The 22,974-nt window shown below is 43.9% G+C and overlaps 1 protein-coding gene across 7 annotated transcripts in view; it reads left to right on the top strand.

Moving 5' to 3' along the window:
• The window catches only part of LOC115523013 (amyloid beta precursor protein), a 275,518-nt gene that overhangs the window by 145,298 nt on the left and 107,246 nt on the right, over positions 1 to 22,974 (top strand). For all 7 annotated transcript variants that reach the window (XM_030328587.1, XM_030328585.1, XM_030328583.1 and 4 more), the window contains one exon: positions 8,995 to 9,197. In XM_030328587.1, coding sequence (XP_030184447.1) covers positions 8,995 to 9,197 — 203 coding nt within the window. The remainder of the gene's footprint in view (positions 1 to 8,994; positions 9,198 to 22,974) is intronic.

Below are 22,974 nucleotides of genomic sequence, written 5' to 3'. Positions count from 1 at the left end.
TCCTACCACCGGACCTTTGCATATGCTCTGCCTGCCCTGGTGCAGAGTGGTCTTTATCCTCCAGACCGCATTCACCTTGGTTCTTCTATAGGTCACATTTCAGTCATCCCTTCCTCATGTCTCCCTTGCTGTGCACCCCAGGTCTGGTCAGATCTTATTCTTTTGGGTCTCGTAGTCATTCATAATTGTTATCACCATAGTAATGTCACATTTAATATGGATGGTGATGTCATTGTGCTTTTGACTTTAGCCCCATGAGCTACCCTTGCTCCCCAGTGTGTTTCTCCCAATGTCCCAGCTGCCATTCTTGTCTTCCTAGAGTCCACTCTCCACCCTAAGTAGCCAGAGCCATCCTTAAAACTTATATCTCATTGAGTCATTTCCGTTGCACATGAGTATACTTGCCGTTTCTTAACATGACCAACATGACCTCCCACCCTTCCCGTCTGGCTCCAACCTTAGTTTCTCCTGAGAACCTCATCCTCTGTCCCCTATGCTAGCTGGCTTTCTCTGCATCATGCTAAGCTTGCACTCACCCCAGGGCCTTTGCATTTGTTCTTCCTTCTGCCCCAACCATCCCCCCATGCTGACTCTTCCAGGCTTCTCTGTCTCAGTGGCCTTCCCCGACCATCCTATTTGAAATGCTGCTCCCATCCCTCCCTCCACAAACACATCTATTGTAGTCACTGATTAGTACATTAGCCCCTTTCCTTTCTTTGTATACTTATGATTTTTTTTTTTCTTATTTATTTGCTCCTCTTGTGCCTTACCCACTAAAATGTATGTTCCAGGAAAGCAGAAGCTTTGTCATACTCACAAGTCCACTGCCGGTGTCTCGAATAGCACCTGGCACTTGGCAAAAGCACCGTAGACATTGTTGATCAGATGGCCAGCGTGCAGTATAGACAGGGCTCAGTGGATAGGTGAACTAATGCCTTGCCCTTGTTTTTGCTCATTAAAGTTGATGCCCATTTCTTTCAACTCAAATACTTAGCTAACCATTGACTAAAGGAAAAATGTCTGGATCCTTGGTCTCTGCAATTTAGCGTTCCTCACTGTTAAAATTCAGTACCACATTGAATTATTTTATTGTCAACCTTATGTATTTGTTGTTCCTGATTGTGCATCCTGTGGCTATCCCTACCTCATCCTTACACCCACTTTCCATGTCCTTACCAGCTCACACACTTCTAGCTCACAAGAATCACTTCCCTCTTTGAATTTCTAAAGCATTTAATAGGCAGTGTGTCTGTTACTCATATAGTAATTAGTGTGATTCTCTTGCCCAGAAGAGATAGTCGTTAAATCTGTAACGATGATACATTCTCATTTCAGATGAAGGTTTGTCTATATCTCACCCTTAATGCCTGAGTCATGAATTTTTGGTATCTCAGTTTCGTTCTTATCTTCCTTAAGCAGGAGTCCATAACCTAGTGTCTGGGGGAAGCATTTAAACCATCTGCAAGGAATGCTTTTAGCTGCGAATAACTGAAAACCCAGATCTTGGTGGTAGGGAGCCCTTCACTGGTGCAGCAAGGCAGAGATGTGACCTTTCTGGATCTTTCCATCCCAGCACCTTTATCACCTTCTGCATCTGAATGTTTTATCAACTAACCCTTGACAGATGGCTGTTGCCCTTCCAGGGAGAAAGTAGAAACATAAAAGGGCAAAGGAACAAAAACACTCCGACTACTCAGTATGATGAGTGTTCTCATCTGGAAAGTAAAACCTGCCTAGACACCCCACCTGGAGGTCCAAGCAGATGCCCTCTGGCATCTCATTATCCTGAGACGTGGCAGTCGCATGACCTTCTCTACCTGCAAGGGAGACGGGGTATGGAGTGTTCGGTGCCTTACTATCTCTGATCGATGAAGGGATGGCAGAAAGGAGTTGGGTATGGCTTTGGGGTAGCTTACATTTTCTGCTACGGCACAGTTTTGGGGAGAGAAGGCTAACCAAATTCTCTGAGATCCTTTAAGCGAAAAATGAACAATACCTAGTACCTGAGGAATGTCATCAGAACGACTCTACTGAAACTCAGTAGACTAAAGAGAAATCTGTGGAGATCTGTTTTCACATGATATTACCTATAGGTGGGAGAGATTCTAATAGTACAACATTTAAAGGAGGGTAGCTTTTGTTTTTCTTTAGTAATCATCAACATATGTGGATTGAATTCTATACGATCCTCAAATTCATTTACAAAATGTATTAATGAATTAATTACTTTGGAGAATTAATTACTTAACCAATATAGTCTAGTTAGTGAGGCCATGGCTGAAGGAGCCATATATATATATATTTACGTGTATATATATATATATATATGGCTATATATGAATATATATGGCTCCTTCAGCCATGGCCTCACTAACTAGACTCACTATATATGTGTGTGTGTGTGTGTGTGTGTGTGTGCATGTACATATGTATATGTTTATATATGTGTTTATACGTATGTACATGTGTATGCGTAAATATGTATAAACATATACATTATTACTTGCATTTCCTTCAGATCATGATTTTCACTAGTGAGAAAATTCATACATATATTATGTGTAATTATTATATATAATATATCATATACCATTATTATTATTGTTAATATTATCATGCTTCTACCTTCATAACTTGTGCCCTAACTGGATTGAGGGTTTGGAGTGGAGAGGTATTTTTTTCAGATTTGGAGACCTTGAAAATACAATTATTATATCAATTAAAGGGGCGCCTGGGTGGCACAGTCGGTTAAGCGTCCGACTTCAGCCAGGTCACGATCTCGCGGTCCGTGAGTTCGAGCCCCGCGTCGGGCTCTGGGCTGATGGCTCAGAGCCTGGAGCCTGTTTCCGATTCTGTGTCTCCCTCTCTCTCTGCCCCTCCCCCGTTCATGCTCTGTCTCTCTCTGTCCCAAAAATAAATAAATAAATAAATTTAAAAAAAAAAAAAAAGCTCTTATTCTAGCCCAATTGTGAGAATATTTAAGAAGAGTGGGACAGTATAATAACAGCATCCTCTCCCTTTTTTTTTTTTTTTTTTTTTTTTTGTTAAAATTTTTTAGGGGCGCCTGGGTGACTCAGTTGGTTAAGCCTCCGACTTCGGCTCAGGTCATGATCTCATGGTTCATGGGTTCGAGCTCCGCATCGGGCTCTGTGCTGACAGCTCAGAGCCTGGAACCTGCTTTGGATTCTGTGTCTCCCTCTCTCTGTGCCCCTCCCCCACGCATGCTCTATCTCTGTCTCTCAAAACTAAATAAACATTAAAAAAAATTTTTTTTTTAATTTATTTTGAGAGAGGGAAAGGGACCACATGAGGGAGCTTGGGGGAGGGACCAAAAGAGGGAGAGAGAAAGCAGGCTCGATGCTGTCAGCACAAAGCCCGACACAGGGCTCGAACCCGCAAAACCTGTGAGATGATGACCTGAGCTGAAATCGGGAGTCCAACACTCAACCACCTGAGCACCCAGCCTCCTCTCCCTTTTATCCCTCTTTCCTGAACTGTAACTTACATAAAGAGAAATGGCACATAACATGGGTACACACGGCTCGTGAATTTCAAAATTGAGCATACGGGATAGCAGACACCCAGATCCCAGCACCGCCTGGACAGCCCCCGCAGAGGCCTCTCTCCTGTTCCCTGCCAGTCACAAATCTCCCCCTCACCAAAGTGCAGTACCTCTGAGCTCTGGCAGCAGCGTGGAGGGTGCCTGTTTTCACACTGTATGTAAGTGGAATCAGGCCCTGCATCCAATTGTACATTTGGCTTCCAACAGTCCCTTAAGATGGGAGAGATACCGGCTTTTTCTTACTTAGCTCTGCCCCCTCTTGAACCATTTACTGGGAACCATGAAAAATAAGCTTCCATTCTTTTCTATTTTCTCACGTTTTCTGACAACTAATTTTCCTAATTTCACAGCAGCAGTTTTCTTTTTTTTAGTGTTTATTATTTAAAGAAAGACAGAGCGTGAGTGAGGGACGGACAGGGAGAGAGGGAGACAAAAAATCCAAAGCAGGCTCCAGGCCCTGAGCTGTCAGCACAGAGCCCGACGCAGGGCTCGAACCCACACACCATGAGATCGTGAGCTGAGCCGAAGTCGGATGCTTAACTGACTGAGCCATCCAGGTGCCCTGCAGCAGTAATTATTATAGATACTGCTTTCTGGAACAAACTGACTCTTCAGCCCTTGTACCCTCCAGGTTAAACTCTGAGAGCACGAAGAACTGGGGCAGAGAAAAAAATTTGCTTTATTTTCCTTTCCTATATCCTGACTCTGGGTGACGCTTTCTTCCCCTTTCTAGTTCAATAAACATACATGTGTCTGGGCATCTTCCTGTTGAGACTTGCCCCCGCCCTGGCCCGGGGTTGATCTTACATTTGGAGAATTGACAGCTGTAATGTTTCATATCCCCCACCCTCCCCCCCTACTCCCCCCACCTCTGCCATCACTGGGTGTTCAGGTCTCATGATTGTCCAGTTCACATAAAGCATGGGAATCACAGCTTTTTTTTCATGCTGTTTCCTCTCCTTTGTCCTACAAAGGGGCGGAAGAAAGTCGAGTCTTAGGAGACACTATGAAAGAGTAAACACAGCTCTTTTAGAGAATGCAAATGGTGACTTGTTTTGCATGACTCAAACAAAAAGGAATTAAAACTGTATGTGAATCAAAATCTTTCACCGTCTGAAGGGAACATCACAGAGGAAACCACAAGTGGAAGGTATTAAGGTCAGCCTTTATTTAGAAATTGAAGGAGAGTCACCTTCGTGATGGAGTGTATCCTTCACTAAAGTAAACTCTTGCATGCTGACACATAAAATTTCATTCTCGGTGATTTAATTCCTCATAGAAATGTCCCTCTGACCCTTTAACCTTCTTATTAAAGTCAGGTACTCCTGAGATATCAGCATTTTCAGATAGTTCCCTCGTTCTTTAGAAGCGTTTCTCATTATTGGAATTTAAAAGCTATACAAGCTGTCTACTATACATTGACAGACGCAAATATGTGTGAATGTGATACGAATATTCCACTGTGTTACCAAGGGACTGTTTCCTTGTCAATCCTTTGATTATTTGTAAGGAAATTGCTTCATGACGCCCAGCCTCACACTTCCCCAACTGGCCCCTCCTTGGCCCTTTCTTGCGCGGTGCTCAGCTCGCCTCAGTCACATCCAGGAGCAGAGCCGTCCAGCAATTGAAGAGTCAGTGGAAGATTAATTTTTCTCCCCTTTCTGGGTTTCCTGCTATTGGTGAAAAGTGCGGCAGGCAGTGGAATGCTGGCGTTTGGCATTCTTTGGGAAGATGCACCATTGTGAAAACATAAGTGCGCGCTGCTGTTTTAATAGTGTCCAAATAGATCATTGAATTTATGGACATCTAAATTTAATTCCAGAAATCAAAGCTATGGTAATAAGAGCTGGACCTGCGTTCTCTTAGGCCAAGTAATTTAATTCCTCAGCGAGTTGAACTATTATGTATTTCTGTTCCTTATTATGCCAGTAAATTGCTCAGGCAGATGCAGTGATGGATGATAGGCATGTATTTCACTCCTTTTTTTTATGGCTAGACACATTCTAGAATGCAGATCACTTTAAACGCAGCTGTTTTCATAACCGTGTTTTCTGTTTGGAGCCTAAGTCAAGTCCTAACAGGGGAGGTTGGGGAAGGTTCTTGGGGGTACCCATAGTCATACTTTTATTGTCCCGCCTAGAAGCACAACGCTGTCTTAACCCTGGGTCACATCCTTGGACGCTGTCATTCCATTCGTGCCTCAACACAGCATTTATACTTCGTGCTTTAAGGAGAATATTGGCTTGGTCTGGTTTCTCTCCTGGGCTCTACCTCACTTTTCTACTTAATTTGGAGACATAATTTGACTGGACACAGAAGGGAATAAATCAGCAGGGGGCCCACGTCGGATCATTCTTCTGTGCACATGACTACAACAGTGAGATCCTATAGAAAAGTGAGGAAGCAGGATACTGTGTAAAATTCAGGGCATCTGAGCACCTGTTAAGAATTCTTGGGAACTGTTGCCTCAACTAGACTTCTGTGCGGGAATGCAGGCAGTCGAGAAATAATGATTGCACCCTGTTTATCTTTAAGTGGACGAAGGCTCCTATCACCTGATTATCAATGCCAACATTTTCCCTTCTTACTTTTTCTTCATGGCCTCATGGAACTGTTAAAATTCCTGGTCAGGGTCTTCTCTGTTCCATTTGTTTTATTACCACACTAATAAGTTACCATTGATATTATTCTGCTTAGTAAGTTTCTCCTTCTTCTCTAGGCACATGCTTCAATTTCTTTGGATGTGTTCATTCATGATCCTTGCATCATTGATCAGCATCAGAAAGGTGGTCCGCTTGGCAGGCCATACACATTTTTATAGAACTTCCATAAAAGTTCCTTACGTTATGAGTTAATTGATAAAAGGAATTCCTTCTAGTGCTATATCCATCTCTTTACATACTTTTTTTTTTTTTTCAACGTTTATTTATTTTTGGGACAGCGAGAGACAGAGCATGAACGGGGGAGGGGCAGAGAGAGAGGGAGACACAGAATCGGAAACAGGCTCCAGGCTCTGAGCCATCAGCCCAGAGCCCGACGCGGGGCTCGAACTCACGGACCGCGAGATCGTGACCTGGCTGAAGTCGGACGCTTAACCGACTGCGCCACCCAGGCGCCCCTACATACCTTTTTTGTTGTTGTTGTTTATTTTTGGGAGGGAGAGACAGTGCAAGTGGGGGAGGGGCAGAGAGAAAGGGAGAGGAGGACACAGGATCTGAAGCACAGACCCGTCAGCACAGAGCCTGACGCGGGGCTCGAACCCACGAACCAGGAGACCATGACCCGAGCTGAAGTCGGATGCTCAACCAGCTGAGCTACCCAGGCGCCCCTCGCTTTTTCTTTTTCATTCTCGGCGAAATGACTTGGAGCTGTCTTTCAGACTTCATTTGCAGGCGCCTTTTGCCATCTCCCTTCCTGTCCCCCCACACCACAGAATCCTACTGTTCTAGTTCCGTAACATGTTCGAAATCTGATTCCCTATGCAATGCCCAGCTCACTTGGAGCTTTCCCAGGCTCCAGACGTGGCTCACACAAAGTCTTTAGGTTCCTGTCACTTCTCCCAACCACAAGCTTCTTATAGGCAAGAATCAGCTGTGGGGCCACAATACCCCGTTCTCTTTTTTTTCTGTGGACAGAAATTGTCAGCATGGCAACCCTCAATCCTATTCTTGTGGTCTGGTCACATAAGACCTGTGGCAGTTGCTCTGGTAGCTTGAAACGCCCAGCACATGTAGATCTTCCTCCTGTACTGTTTTTGTGATCTGAGCTAGGATGAAATGTGTGTTTCTGCTATCTAGCCAGATGGTATGTGATCTATACTTTCACTTGTTTAACGCTTAGGTTCCTGTCTTCGTTTATCACCTTTCAAATGCTCTTGACCATGCCTGCACTGCAGGTACTTGATTTCTACAAGGATGTCTCGCTCGGGCTTTCTGATTTTGTTCGAGACTACCCTTCTGCCCTCCAAATATGCTGATTTATTATTCAACACTGTGCATCAGGATATGCATACTTAATGCCTTATGCATTATTTCTGCTCCCCTTCCCAATTATACTGTGATTTACTGGCTATCTGTTAACCATTATTCTCAGCATTGCATATTTCAGTGGTTCTCAGAATACCGTACCCTGAATATACCAGTATCAGTATCGCCCAGGAAGTTGTTAGAAATACAGATTCTCAGGCCCCGTCCTAAACCCACTGATTCAGAAACCTTGGTGGGTGGTGCCTGGTGGTCTGTGTTTCAAGAAGCCTTCCAAGTAATTCTGATAGTCGCTGACATTTGACAACCCCTGAAATACTTGATATTCTACAGCATGCCACAGGGAGCAAGAGTAGGGAAGACAACTGTATAGTTTCAGTAGGTCTCGCTGACCGCTGGGTATCACAGATTTATTTACACCAGTTTCTTCTTCCTCATCTATATCCAGTTGAATAGCAGTATTTCAACTGATTTCCGCCTTTACTGAGTGTCTGCCATGCAGATGCTGTGTGGTATTTTCGCATACATTATGAGAAATCCTACACAGCAGATTCAGCTTGGATATTTCCCTTCCTCTCTCCTGTTTAAACACGCTTTGTTTTTTTTTGTTTTTTTTTTTTTAACGTTTATTTATTTTTGGGACAGAGAGAGACAGAGCATGAACGGGGGAGGGGCAGACAGAGAGGGAGACACAGAATCGGAAACAGGCTCCAGGCTCTGAGCCATCAGCCCAGAGCCCGACGCGGGGCTCGAACTCACGGACCGCGAGATCGTGACCTGGCTGAAGTCGGACGCTTAACCGACTGCGCCACCCAGGCGCCCCTGTTTTTTTTTTTTAGAGCACTTTTAGGTTTACAGAAAATTTAAGCAGCGAGTAGAAAGACCGCCCCCCTCCCCTCTCTCCCCCTACCCCCACACTTCCTCTGTTGTTAACGTCTTTATTAGTATAGTACCTCTGACCCAATATTGATACATTAGTGATAAAGTACATAGTTTATATTAGAGTTCACTTCTTGTGTCGTACAGTTGTGTTGGTTTTGACAAATGTATGTGTCCTGTGTTCACTGCGACAGTATCTTACAGAGCCTGCTCTAAAAAATCCCCTATGCTCTGCCTACTCATCCCTCCCTTCTTCACCCCGACCGCCACCCCCACCAGGAACTACTCCGTAATTTTGCCTTTTCCAGAAAAGCATTTAGTCGGACTCATGGTATAGCATTCTTGCAACCGTGTTAACTAAGAAGAGCTGTGCCCAAGGGGCAGAACGCTGTGGACCTAGTGAGCTAGGATTCCCACATACACCTGCTGGCTTCCAGCCTTGTGTGTGTTGTTTGCCTCGAGGGCCTCATTCCCTCCAAAATCACCACCATCCTTTGTTGTCGCTTCCCCCCTCCCCTTTCTGAAATTTGTTTAAATGACTGTCACCGTTGTTTCCATTTCCTGCTGCAGTGAGGACAAAGTAGTAGAAGTAGCAGAGGAAGAAGAGGGGGCTGACGTCGAGGACGAAGAGGCCGAGGATGACGAGGATGACGAAGATGGTGATGAGGTGGAGGAAGAGGCGGAAGAACCCTATGAAGAGGCCACCGAGCGAACCACCAGCATCGCCACGACCACCACCACCACCACGGAGTCTGTGGAAGAGGTGGTGCGAGGTAATGCGCTGTTTGTTGGGATTTCCTCCGTCAGGGAAAAGGAAAGCCTCGTGCCCGCTACCCAGCCTAGCACCACCGCCGTCCCCAACCAAAAATAAGATGCACGATAACGGGTCTTAACGCTTGTGAAGCTCTCTTTGGCTTAACCAGCAGTCCAACAATTCATTTCAAATGATGTGAAGTCCCGATGATACGCACTGTTCCGCTTGGCACGTGCCAGCTTGTTCTGCAAAACTCCAGCCGACCGGGTGTGATCTCACTCGGCTGAGGCTGAGTTAGGTGACCTGGTTGGTACGTCCCTGGCACTGGGTATTTAGTACAGTCTTATTACCTGTTGTCTCTTTCACCACTTGAACTATGAGCATCTCGAGGGCAAGGACTGGCTTTTACTTATCATGCAGAGTGCCTGCTTTGTAGAAACTTCTAGATAAATCTTAGGCGAGTGAGTAGTTGGAAGTAAATGCCATTGAACAATAACTTTTGGTGGGTTATCACATTACTTTCTACTTTGGTACTTAATTAATGCTCCTATTAAGAATGTTGGGATGCGAATGAACTAACAGACTTCCTTTTTTGTCTCCCTGAAATGAAAGCAAGCGTTGAGTTTACCCTGAACAACCAAATGTCATGATAGCAACTAGTGAATTGTAGGGTTGTGTTTCTTAAAGGGGATGCCTTTGTTTTGCAAATAGTGAAAGATGGTCCTAGAATGAGATCCAGTGACTATGGATGGATGGAGTTTTTTTTTTTTTTTTTTTTTTTTAATTTTTTTTTTCAACATTTATTTATTTTTGGGACAGAGAGAGAGAGACAGAGCATGAACGGGGGAGGGGCAGAGAGAGGGAGACACAGAATCGGAAACAGGCTCCAGGCTCCGAGCCATCAGCCCAGAGCCTGACGCGGGGCTCGAACTCACGGACCGCGAGATCGTGACCTGGCTGAAGTCGGACGCTTAACCGACTGCGCCACCCAGGCGCCCCTGGATGGATGGAGTTTTAATGTATTCAAATACTTTTAAAGTCCGCCACAAATGCTACAATATTATAAGTTTTCCTCTCACTTTTTATTAAGGTAAAATGAGTTCAGCGCCGTTGTTAAATTGGAGCTTAAAATGGGTTAGTTTCTCTGCCTTAAGTAGATTCCTAATGACCACTGTAACATCTTCTTTCCTTCACTGCAAATTATCTTTAATTTACATATAATTTACATATAAAATTCACTCATTTTAAGTATATAAGTATATAAGTCAATGGCTTTAATAAATTTACCAAATTAAGCAACCACCTTCATAATCCAGTCTTAGAACATTGTCATCATCCCAATAAGATCCCTCACACCCATTCAGTTCATCCTTGCTGTCACCGCCAGCCCCCAGCAACAACCAATGTACTTTACGTCTCTACAGATTTGCTTTTTCTAGACATTTAGTGTAAGTGGGATCATACATGCTCTTTTGTGTCTGGCTTCTTTCACTTAAAATAGTGTTTTTGAAGCTCTGGGTTTCTTTACCTTGTAGCTTTTAAGAAAGACCGACATTACTCTGGGGCGCCTGGGCGGCTTAGTCAGTTAAGCGCCGGCTTCGGCTCAGGTCATGATCTCAGGGTTCACGAGTTCAAGCCCCGCGTCAGGCTCTGTTCTGACAGCTCAGAGCCTGGAGCCTGCTGTCTCCCTCTCTGTCTGCCTCTTCCCTCACACTCTGTCTCTCTCAAAAATAAGTAAACATTAAAAAAAAATTTCTTTAAATAAAACACTCAGACTTAACTGAACATTCATTGAAAGAGTCACATATTCTTTAAAAAATGTAGCAGAAAATAGATTGCTTAACTTTATCATTCTCTGCTTAATGATAACTTCTTATTGCATTTAGCACATAAGGGCTTCTGTGAGTAGATCTATATTTAAGTAAATGCAGGTTTTATTTGAGCCGCTGCTTTCTCAAAACTCCAGACATCCTTTCCTGGAATGTTCTTCGTGTACCTCTTAGGATCACCTGTGGCAGATCTGACTAAATGAACTGGTTAGCTTCTCTTTTCCTAGAAAGGAAAAGAGGGATTTTTTTCGGAGCGTCTCTTCTTGAAACCTAAAAGATGTGTGACTACAAATTACTGCAGTTAGTATTCTGCAGTGACTCTGACTTTTTCGGGGTCTCCACCAGGGTAGCTATTTACATAATAATGTCCGTCTACTCAACATTGGTTTTTGGGGGGTGCCTTTTGGGTACAAGCCATTTTGCTGGGCTTGGTGAATCATAGGATGAGAACACACTGGGATAGCCGGCCCTCATGGATGTTAAAATCTCGTAGGAAATTTACATCAAAGAAACACAGAGAGTCATCTGTGTTAAAAAGCAGGAGCCCAGAACCTACTTCAAAGAGTAAGAGATTGATCAGAGAAGGATCTATGGAAGGAGATGGAAGTGGAAAGGCTCATGGCAGCGCTACCAACGGATTTTATCTTAGCGTACCTTAGAGTCCGTGGGGATGGCAAAACAGATTTGCCCTGGGAGGGTACATGGCAAGTCTGGGAGACAAGGGTAGTCTGATTTAAACTAGAGCAGATGTCTTAGATAAGAGAGTTACAGGGAATTCGGTTGGGGCTAAAATGTGGAGACCTTCAGTGCCAGGCCGGCAAGCATGAGCATGAGCTGACGGGGATCACTTCTGCCACGTGCGGAGAAATTTTCTGGTAGAAACAGTGAAGGGATTTTGTTGTGATGTTGCTGCCATGAGGAGATAGGGGAACAGGGAGTAACACAATGAATGCAGTGTAATGAGAAAATACCACGTAAACTTTTGCCGATATTCCAAACCAACAGAATTCCCTTGAGATAATACGGTCTTATTATGTTCTGAATAAGAGAGAGAAGTCTCTTGAGATAATGGGGCCTTGTTATGTTCTGAACAAGTCCAGATCTTTTGCCTGAGTTTTTCTCTCGATGTAGCGTGATTAGCTAAGATCAAACCAGAGGGGGACGTATGTTGCAATATTTTCTGTAGGAAGACAAAGGCGATTAAATGATTGGTTTTAAATCTCCAAGCAAGAGACTTTTTTTGGTGTATTGGGTCCATGTCAGAGAGTTTGCTGAATTCCCAGCTAACTCCAACAAAGAAGTAGAAGTTTAAACGGTTCATGTTAAAGGGGCCAGCTGCAGAGAGCTCATTCCCTCCTGGTCACTGGTGTAGGTGAGTTATGGTTCCTCCCTGAGGAAGAACAACGGTAATGCCATACGTGATGGCTGACTTTGTACAACTCTGCTTAAAAGTAGCCCAGCTCCTGTGCTGAAAATAAAAACCACAAGTGACTTGCAAGGAAGAGATATTGGAAAGAGGCTCACAATATAATTGTCCCTGGTAATGTTTCAGTGCCTGAGAGAAAATGTGATTCACACCTATACTTAATAAGAAAACTGTTTCTTCCTTACCAACATACTGCTACTAATACGATTCCTTAATGTGCTTCGTAACAAAAACTCAATCCCTCTGTAACCTGTTTAAATTTGAAAGAAATAAGTAGGGGGAAGGAAAGTCTAAGACGCTTTGACATGGTCATCAAATTTTCAGCTATTTTGTATTAGAATCAATGACGCTGAAGTGGAAGATGTCAGTTCTAACTCTGTTAGCAATTCCAGAGGAAAAAGTGAACACACCACCATATCCATCCTGGCTTCAGGATTTATTGGTTTAAGTACCTAAGGAAAACTTGGATATTGATCCAGTGGAATAAGCCAATACCAATTTGAGTGAAACCACAGTATATTTAGACTCTTGCTCCTAATTTTCTTTGATTTGAGAAGGAATAACACTTCATGAACCCAAGACGGCAGGGCGATTTCTGACTCACTCATGGATTCTAAACTGGTTGGACATTGGTATTATAGGGGCACCTGCGTGGCTCAGTTGGTTAAGTGTCTGACTGTAGATTTCAGCTCAGGTCATGATCCCACGAGCCCCACGTCAGGCTCTGCCCTGACAGGGCGTGGAGCCTGCTTGGGATTCATTCTCTCTCTCTCTCTCTCTCTCTCTCTCTCTCTCTCTCTCTCTCTCCCTCCCTCTCTCCCCCTCTCTCTGCCGCTTCCCTCGACACACTCACTCTCTCTCTCTCAAAATAAATAAATAAACTTTAAAAAAGCAATTGTTTCGGGGCATCTGGGTGGCTCAGTCAGTTAAGCGTCCGACTTTGGCTCAGGTCATGATCTCACGGTTTGTGAGTTCGAGCCCCGCATCAGGCTCTGTGCTGACAGCTCGGAGCCTGGAGCCTGCTTCAGATACTGTGTCTCCCTCTCTCTTTGGCCCTTCCCCTCTCTCTCTCTGTCTCTCTCAAAAATAAATAAACATTAAAAAAAATTTTTTTTTTAAAGCAATTGTTTCTATCTTTTAATCCTTGTGACAGTGCTGTGTGGTAGAAATCTCATTTCTCCATTTACAACTAAGACAACTAAGGCCTAGAAAAAAAATTTTTTTTAATTGCCCATGGTCACAAAGGTGAGAGGCATGAAGGCAACACTTAGATCCAAGTGGACCAGGGTATTTCTACTACATTAATGTCAAAATTTTCTTTTTCCTTTTCCTCTTGTTTACAAATACTATTTCAGTTTAACCTGTACTCCCTGGTAGATATGGATCCCTTTTCTGTAGTCCTATATTCATCCTATAATATTTCACATCCTATAATATTCACTTCCTAAATTTTAGAATTATTATTTAAATATAATAATAATCGGGGCACCCGGGTGGCTCAGTTGGTTAGGCATTGAACTCCTGATCTGGGCTCAGGTCGTGAGCTCGGTGAGATCAGGTCCCAAGTCAGGTTCTTTGCTGACAGTTCCCAGCCTGCTTGTGATTCTCTGTCTCTCTCTGCCCCTCCCCCACTTGTTCTCTCTTTCTCTCTCTAAATAAATAAACATAAAAATATTTTAAAAATAACAAAAAACACTGTGATAAGTAATAAATAATAATAATAATCAGGGGTCAGCAAACTATGACCATGGGGCCATATGGCCAGTTACCTATTTCCTAATACAAAGGTTTTCTTAGGGCACAGCCAATCCCCTTTGTTTATATACTGTCTGTAGCTGCTTTCGTGCTATGGAGGCAGAGGTGAGTATTTGCAAGAAAACGCCATATGGCCTTCTAAACTGGAAGTGTTTACTATCTGGGTCCTTACAGAAAACCGAAGAAACTGGTCATTAGAAAAGTATGAGGGAGTTTTTTTTTAATTTCAAATACTACTTTCATTAAGGTAGTTTGATTAAGTTTAGTGGCAGACTGCTATGATGTTTAATAGAGAATTTTTAATGATTTCATGGCCTTGGGCTGGTTAAGTAACATGTGAGTCTATTTTCATGGGTATGGTATAGACACTGATAGGACGTTCCATGTGTGTTGAACAAATTACTTTGGACAATCCATGTTGAGCATTTACTATAATGCCTGGCACATTGTAAGTATTTGGTTTCTTTTAGAAACACAGGCTGCCTTCGGGCACCTGGAGGTGGGGGGGGGCTCAGTCGGTTATGCATCTCTTGGTTTCAGCTCAGGTCACGATCTCACGGTTCATGAGTTCGAGCCCTGCGTCGGTCTCCACACTGACAGTGGGGAACCTGTTTGGGATTCTCTCTCTCTCCCTCTTTCTCTGCCCCTCACCTGTTCACGCTTGCGTGCACGCACTCTCTCTGTCTCTGTCTCTGTCTCTCTCTCTCTCTCTCTCAAAATAAATAAAACTTATTAAAAATAATTAAAACAGCACAGGCTGCCCAGAATCAAATCCCAGTTCTACCACCTAACCATGTAGATTTGTATCAGTCAGGGAATCTGTAAGTCACGCTGCTTCTGTACGTCATTTTAATTGTTTTGTGAGGATTCAATGAAATACAATCTATGAGCAACATTTAGCACAGTTCTGGTAGACAGTAAGGGTTCAATTAACCCAAAGTGCTATAGCTGTCTTGATTATAAGCATTATTCTGATTTTTCAGAGAACTAATGTTTACTACTAATTAGGAATGACCAAGGTAAACCAACAGACTGGTTTTTTAATAATAAAAAACATAAATGTGATACATCCCCATCTATCAGTATAATAGAGGTGGTATTCATAGACATATGTTAAGAATAACGAGCAACTTAAACTCAGTTTCTTGGTTAAAATTTTAAGATTTTTTTGTTTTGTTTATTTATTTCGAGAGAGTGAGAGAGCAAGTGTGGAGGAGGGGCAAAGAGAGAGAGAGAGGTAGAGAGAGGAAAGAGGATCCCAAGCAGCCTCCGTGCTGTCAGCACCGAGCCTAATGCAGGGCTTGAACCCACAAACTGTGAGATCATGACCCGAGCCGAGATCGAGTGTTGGCCGCTTAACTGACTGAGCCACCCAGGTGCCCTTGTTTAAAATAGTTTTTAGGAATATACATTGTATATTAAAATACCTGCAGTTAAAGTTTATGTCTAGGTGACGATTAAACCCAGACACTATTAAATGCTACTGCATTTCAGGATAGTGTTTCGCTTCTTGCGGGCATTCTGAACCTCTTGGAAGTTCATCTATTAAATGGACCGAGACCCAGATACAGGTAGCTCTTTAAGCATCGCACACTGATGAGGTTAAAAAGTTTGATCTCATGTTGCTTGCCTTGGGCTAGATGACCGAACGCCACAGAATTATACAATTTTTCTTCTCCCTCTCGTAGCCATTAACCTGGGAGTAGCACGATGTGATTTACTGCTGTATGTTGTACCAGCATCAACCCCTCGTAGGTACGGGCATTTCGCTGGTTCCTGAGGGCACGGGGACATGATTATGGTAGCTCGCTCAGGTTGCTTTCCAGCCACGCCTGCTCTCGCCCTCCTGGGGAGGGACACGAGTGTGTCCCACCTGGCTGGTTAGGGAGCAGAGGGGAAGGGAAGTGCTCAGTGCGGACAGCAGTTATGGCCAAGGTGTTGATGAGAAGTTGGCATTGGAGTGACTTTGAAAGAAGAATAGAGATTTGCCAGCTTGTGGAGCACCAAGTAGAAGGAATTCAAGAACTATCATAAATCAGAGTGGCTTGCACTCATCTCGTGGAGAGAGGAAACAAGCCTCAGCCTAATTCTCACATCTCCATCGTTACCTGCCCGTAATGGGTGCCACAGTCCTGTAGTTCACGAATAGGATTCCTGCTTATCACTCACATTTAACTTTTCACACAATTTGGGGGAAAACTGAACCGAACTGGCACACATGAAAATGTGCTCACATACTCTTGTCGGAAGCCTCGTGGCAGCGTGCTGCCCAAAACTGAAAATAAAGCTCCAATTTGTATTTGGGAACAAGGCAAAGGGATAACGGCTCCTCCCTTTCCTGGAAGCCTTTACCTCAGTATTAATGACTAAGGGCCAGCAAGATCCACCCCTGTTCCCGGACCAGAACGTAGCATCCTTCCTAACGATGTCAGGAGAACCCGTGTTGGCCCTGGGCCATAGATGTGACAGGTGGCAGCCTGTTATTTTGTGCCCATGGCATGGCAGCCATTGATTTTGAGGTATTTGATATTTCCATATTGCTTGATAGTCCTGATTCAGAGAGCCCAGTCAGGTAGTTTGGTTAAAATGTGACAGTGAGGAACACAGTCATATAAAAAATTGTGTGTGTGTGTACAGACATAACTTTCTATTTTTTAATAACAAATTTATTGAGATATGATTTGCATAATCGTAAAGTACAGAATTCAGTGGTCTTAGTATATTCACATAGGAAATGTTTTTGAACTTCATTTTGCTTGGTATTTCACATGACTAGTAGTGCTCGTGGCCAGTATTTTCCATCTCCCATTTCTACCCTGTGTGTATAAAGACGCCATGTCAGAGGGGCGCCTGGGCGGCTCAGTCAGTTAAGCATCTGACTCTTGATTTCAGCTCAGGTCATAATCTCACGATTTGTGAGTTCAAGCCCTGCATCAGACTCTGTACTTATCAGCATGGAGTCTGCCTGAGATTCTCTCTCTATCCCTCCCCCGCTCATGCGTGCCCTCCCTCCCTCCATCTCTTTCTCTCTCTCTCTGTCTCTCTCTCTCTCTCAAAAGTAAACAAATGAACTTAAAAAAAGAAAAGATTCAATGTTAGAATAATGGACATAATAAGCCAAAGGTATTTTAATGCAATTATGTTTAACTCTATTAAAAATAAATATTTTCATTCTAGTTCAGTTAAAGTCCAGAAACCTGATCTTTCTCATGTTTTCCCCCAAATCAGTTGCTGTTCAAAAAATATACAAATGCCTCAGATAACAATTGCATATATCTCCACAACGTGAAGTTTGCAATTAAAAAAATCAAGGGGCACCTGGGTGGCTCAGTCGGTTAAGCGTCCGATTCTTTGGCTCAGGTCATGATCTCACAGTTGGTGAGTTTGAGTCCCATGTCAGCCTCCACACTGAGCATGAGAGCCTGCTTGGGATTCATTCTGTCCCTCTCCTTCAGTCCCTGCTCGCTCGCTCGCTTGCTCTCAAAATAAACACTTTTTTAAAAATCAACCCTAATAAAAGAAATCCAGCAAATGAGAGGAAACTTCATTTAAACACCATGTCGTTTCCAGAGGCACTGCCTTTTAGCGGTCCATACACCTCCCTGAGGAGGGTCTCAGATTCCACCGGCAGATCCCAGAATCGGGGGTTTTCATGGAAATCTGTAGTTCCCTTGTAGACAGATGCTTTCTGGACTTTGTAAGCAGGGTGGGTTACACCTCTTTCTCTCAACCATGAACCATTTTGCCCTTCTGACACTTCATTGCTGGTTTCCAGCCACCCTTCCAACGTCTGACCTGTTAGGATTTTGTTAAAAGTGTGAGAAATCAAGGTGAGGCGAGGCTGATATTCAGGAAAACCCTTCAGCCTTCCAGACAGCAAAAAAAAAAAGCCCAAATTTTAAAAAGTAAGACACTCCCGGCACACCTGCCTGGCTTGCTCTGAAAAGCATGTGACTCTTGATCTCGGATGGTGATTTCAAGCCCCATATTGGGTGTAAAGATGACTAAAAAAATAAGTCAGTAAATGTTAAAAAAAAATAAGTAAAAATATGAAAATTAAGAGACTCTTGAAATGGAAAAAGGAGTTTTGAACAGAAGACTGGTAAAGCTGCACTGTGTTTAGTTTATAATGGTAAGACTGTTCAGGTATTTAACTGTGAGGGCAGGGTTATCTCTCTTTTTCTTGAATTTATTTATGTTCTTGAAACATATGAAAGTATCACAGACTAGGGACAGAAATTTTGTGTTCTTGCATGCAAGCTCGAATTCCTAATGTTTCATGCTAGAAGCATAGAAAGCCCTTGCTGGGCAGTCTCATGACTAAATCCGTTCTGGAATTTTTTTTTTTTTAAGTTTTTGGGGTTTTTTAAAATATTTATTTAATTTTGAGAGAGACACAGAGCGTGAATGGGGAAGGGGCAGAGAGAGAGGGAGACACAGACCCGAAGCAGGCTCCAGGCTCCAAGCTGTCAGCACAGGGACCAATGCAGGGCCCGAACCCACAAACCGCAAGATCATGACCTGAGCCGAAGTCCGACGCTTAACCAACCGAGCCACCCAGGTGCCCCGGAATTGTTTTTTAAATTTATTTATTTATTTTGAGAGAGAGCGCACACACAAGCAGGGAAGGGGCAGAGAGAGAGGGAGAGACAGAATCCCAAGCAGGTTCCACACTGTCAGTGCAGAGCCCCACATGGGGCTCGAACTCATGAACCGTGAGATCATGACCTGAGCCGATGTCAAGAGTCAGATGCTTACCCGACTGAGCCACCCAGGTGCCCCTGTCCTGAAATTCAATGCCAGTTGTTAGGCCAGACTTGTGAGGTGTCAGTGACTGTTGCTTATTATCTCCCCAGTCTCAGGATTGGGCACAACTACTAAAATGCCGTGTGAAACCTTCTGGTAGTTGGTTGGACTGAGGCAGGGCTTCTCAGCCGCAGCATTAACAGTGTTTGGGGCCCGATGGTTCTTTGTTGGTACTCTTCTGCTCATTTTAGGATGTTCAGTAGCACCATCCCTCCCACCTGGTACCAGTAACACCCCCCAGCTGTGACAGCTCCAACTGTCTCTAGGCATTGCTGGATGTGTCGTGGGAGGGGATGGTTGGGGACAGATCCTCTCTGGTTGCAGACCACTGGGCTGTGCTACTGAGATCTACAGTGATGCCCAGCGTTAAATCTATCTGAGCAGAGAAACTCCCCTGCAATGTCGTGTCTCGTCTTAACGCCAGCCGTAACCCTTCGCTCGGCGCTTTGCACATTCGTAGGTAGCCAGTGAAGAATAAGCAAACAAAACCTATGCTAAAACAAAGAGGGTAAATATTCATTTATAAGGTGAAAAACAGATATTTGAGATGTAATGTAGTTTCATAGCTTAGAGACAAGTCACAAAATATTTTTTAAATACTACGTATGCACATTTGCCATATAGGCAGTGAGAGATGGAGAAAAACTGCCTTCCTCACTTTGTTTTATATTCTTCCAAAAGCAGTTTGCTCTCCCCTGGTGCACTGTTTTAAAATCGCAAATGGGGGGCGCCTGGGTGGCGCAGTCGGTTAAGCGTCCGACTTCAGCCAGGTCACGATCTCGCGGTCCGTGAGTTCGAGCCCCGCGTCGGGCTCTGGGCTGATGGCTCAGAGCCTGGAGCCTGTTTCCCATTCTGTGTCTCCCTCTCTCTCTGCCCCTCCCCCGTTCATGCTCTGTCTCTCTCTGTCCCAAAAATAAATAAACGTTGAAAAAATAAAATCGCAAATGGGGGGCGCCTGGGTGGCGCAGTCGGTTAAGCGTCCGACTTCAGCCAGGTCACGATCTCGCGGTCCGTGAGTTCGAGCCCCGCGTCAGGCTCTGGGTGGATGGCTCGGAGCCTGGAGCCTGTTTCCGATTCTGTGTCTCCCTCTCTCTCTGCCCCACCCCCGTTCATGCTCTGTCTCTCTCTGTCCCAAAAATAAATAAAAACGTTGAAAAAAAAATTTTTTTAAATCGCAAATGGGTGGGTAGCAATCAGAGACACGTGTTCTCAGCTGGAGGCTGTCCAGCCTTCCTGCTGGGCTCTGTGACAAGAGACCAGCTAAAATGGCAAGGTGGACACACTCAGTCTCCTCCAGAAAAGAGCCTGAAACAGCAGGACCATCCTCCAACTTCTGCCTCGCTTTTCCTGGAGCATCCTTCTTGTAGGAAGAACAACCCCTGCATAATAGCCCTTTCTTTAAGGAGAGGTGCTACAAAGAAAGTAAATTTCAAGTCTCCTTCATTGTGTCTTTATTTGTCTAAATAAAAATAATAGCTGTGATATTTCTGGTGTTCTGGCATGGTCCAAGAACATCACTTGAACTCAGATTTCGGGGAAGTGTAAGTTCTCATAGACTTAAATGTAAGTATAGTAGTTATTATCTCAGTATTGGATTTAAGGCACACGTATTGAAACTCTGTCAAAGAAATATGTATCTCTAACATATTTAAGTTTTTGAGATACAGCGTATTTGAGTTTTACAGCTCTACTGAAATATGTCCTATTCCTCTTCTCCCAAATATATGTGGACTTCTTTTTGTAAGCCAAAACCTATGCTGCCTTTTACTGATCCTTCCCCTCTTGGTCATTTTGGAAAGTGATTGGCTCTTACATACCTGGCTTTGACATTTCAACGGCTCATAAGAGGTGTAGGGTTGATCACGCTGCTTTCTCAAACATTAACGCCCATTTGGGTCACTGAGGCATTTGCTAAACGCGGATTCGGAGACAGCGTTCTGGAGTGGATCCCGAGTCCCAGGTATGCTGGCCCAGCGGATCATGGACGGCACTTCGAGGGATAGTTTCTAGTAGCAGATCATGCCCCCCATTCTTTGCAGTTGTAGGAGATTGAGACAGGGAATAAGAAACGGAAAGGGAAAACCATCCTTACCTTTCTCTTTCATACAAAGTGTGAAAGAACCCTGATGTGTCTTCCCGCTGAGCAGCTTTGTAAAAATTCAGCTTTCAAAGACCAAGCAAATTAGAAGAGTCTTACTATCTTCCTACATGTACCTGTGACTAGTATCACTTGTGCCCTTCTTTCCTCTCATTGGTGTGGTGTGGACAACTGCTAGCCTGTAAAAGATAATTCAAGGGTACAGGAATCTGGTGAGCCACAGCCACTGGTAGCTTGAAATACCCATGGCAGGACTGTTTACACCGTGGACATCATTGAACATTATAAATCACACTCCCCCACCCCCCACTGGAGATAACCAGTTTCCCAGCATACCCTGCCATTCCTGTCAGTGAGAATAATCGCTTTGCCTTGTTTCCAGCAGAGGACACGGCATCTTACCTTATTCAGAGTTTGGAGCTTCTTGTAATACTGTGTTGCACTTCTACACAGCTTAGTGAAAAACAGGTTTATTCCCATAACAAAGTGGAAACAAAGGACTCAGGAAAAGTCCCAGTGGTGCCCTCTTGTGAATGCTTGCCAGCACGTCACCACGAGAAGACTGATGGGTCTAAATACTTACAAATGGATCGCCTTGAGGTGGCATTTTATAAAAATACTCTCTCCTCATGGAGAGATGTGAGAACTGGGTCAGGTGTAAATGGAGTGACTGATGTATTGGGTAGCCTCAGAGAATCGACACAATTTGGTAAAGGGCCAGTCAACCACAGATACCTTGTAGAGACTTCCGGGACACCCGTCATTTCATACTGAGTCCGTGAGTTCATTACCGCACACAGCTGTTCCCATCATTTGCTTATCTGGTCCAACCCGTATTTGGGGCTTAAGTGAGATTTCTAATAAGACGTTCGTTCAGCCTTGCTTACCTGTATCTATATGTCTCTATTTAATAAAATATGATTACTATATAATAAATACCCGGTCATTTATTGCCCTGATCAGAATTATTTTCTGTTGGGCAGGTTTTCTGATAACTACTTGCTAATTGCAGGCACATTATAAAATCTCCTTTTAATTAAAAGTACATATACCGGGGCGCCTGGGTGGCCCAGTCAGTTAAGCATCCGACTTTAGCTCAAGTCATGATCTCACAGTTTGTGAATTTGAGCCCCACGATGGGCTCTATGCTAACAGCTCAGAGCCTGGAGCCTGCTTTGGGTTGTGTGTTTCCCTCTCCCTCTGCCCCTCCCCTGCTTGCACTCTGTCTCTGTCTCTCTCTCAAAAATAAGCATTAAAAAGAAAAAAAAGAAAGTACGTGTATCTATTGTTGCAAAAAACACACTCTTAAAAAATAATTGTTTTTCTAGTACGTTGACTTTCTCAAATTTTTCTTAGAAGAGTTCAACACAGATGTGGCCACTTTATTCTTCAACAGAATATGAGATGTGTTCTAATAACTTAGGCTCACAAAGTTGCACCCTAGAGCGATGTTTAGAATTGCAACGACAAATGAAGCTGAAGAGTAGCTATTATAAACTTATCATTTGCATTTAGAACATAGGAGATTCCGTAAAAACGGGTCTCCTGCCCCTGCATAGCTGTGATGTTGGGGGGGGGGTGTCTGTGGCAGACAAGTACAAGAAGACACATTTTGGTGCTCCTAAGAGGTCTAAAAGGGGAGGACTGCTATGAGTTACAGAGCCGTGATGAGTTTTGTTGCCTATGCTCCTGGGGTCATGCCATGGGGGAGAGGCATTCGAGTGCCAGCTTCAACCACAGCGGAGGCCCAGAGGACACCGTTGTCTGGGAGTCTTGTTGGAGTTAGTACAGCCTGACGAAGAGGTTAATGATGAATACTGTCATGTCTTAGAAACAAGAAAGAAAGAGCATGTCACATGAGCATGTACAGATTGGTGAGGGG

Source organism: Lynx canadensis, chromosome C2, assembly GCF_007474595.2.
Source record: "Lynx canadensis isolate LIC74 chromosome C2, mLynCan4.pri.v2, whole genome shotgun sequence".
Taxonomy (NCBI): domain Eukaryota; kingdom Metazoa; phylum Chordata; class Mammalia; order Carnivora; family Felidae; genus Lynx; species Lynx canadensis.
This window is presented reverse-complemented; position numbering and strand designations above follow the sequence as displayed.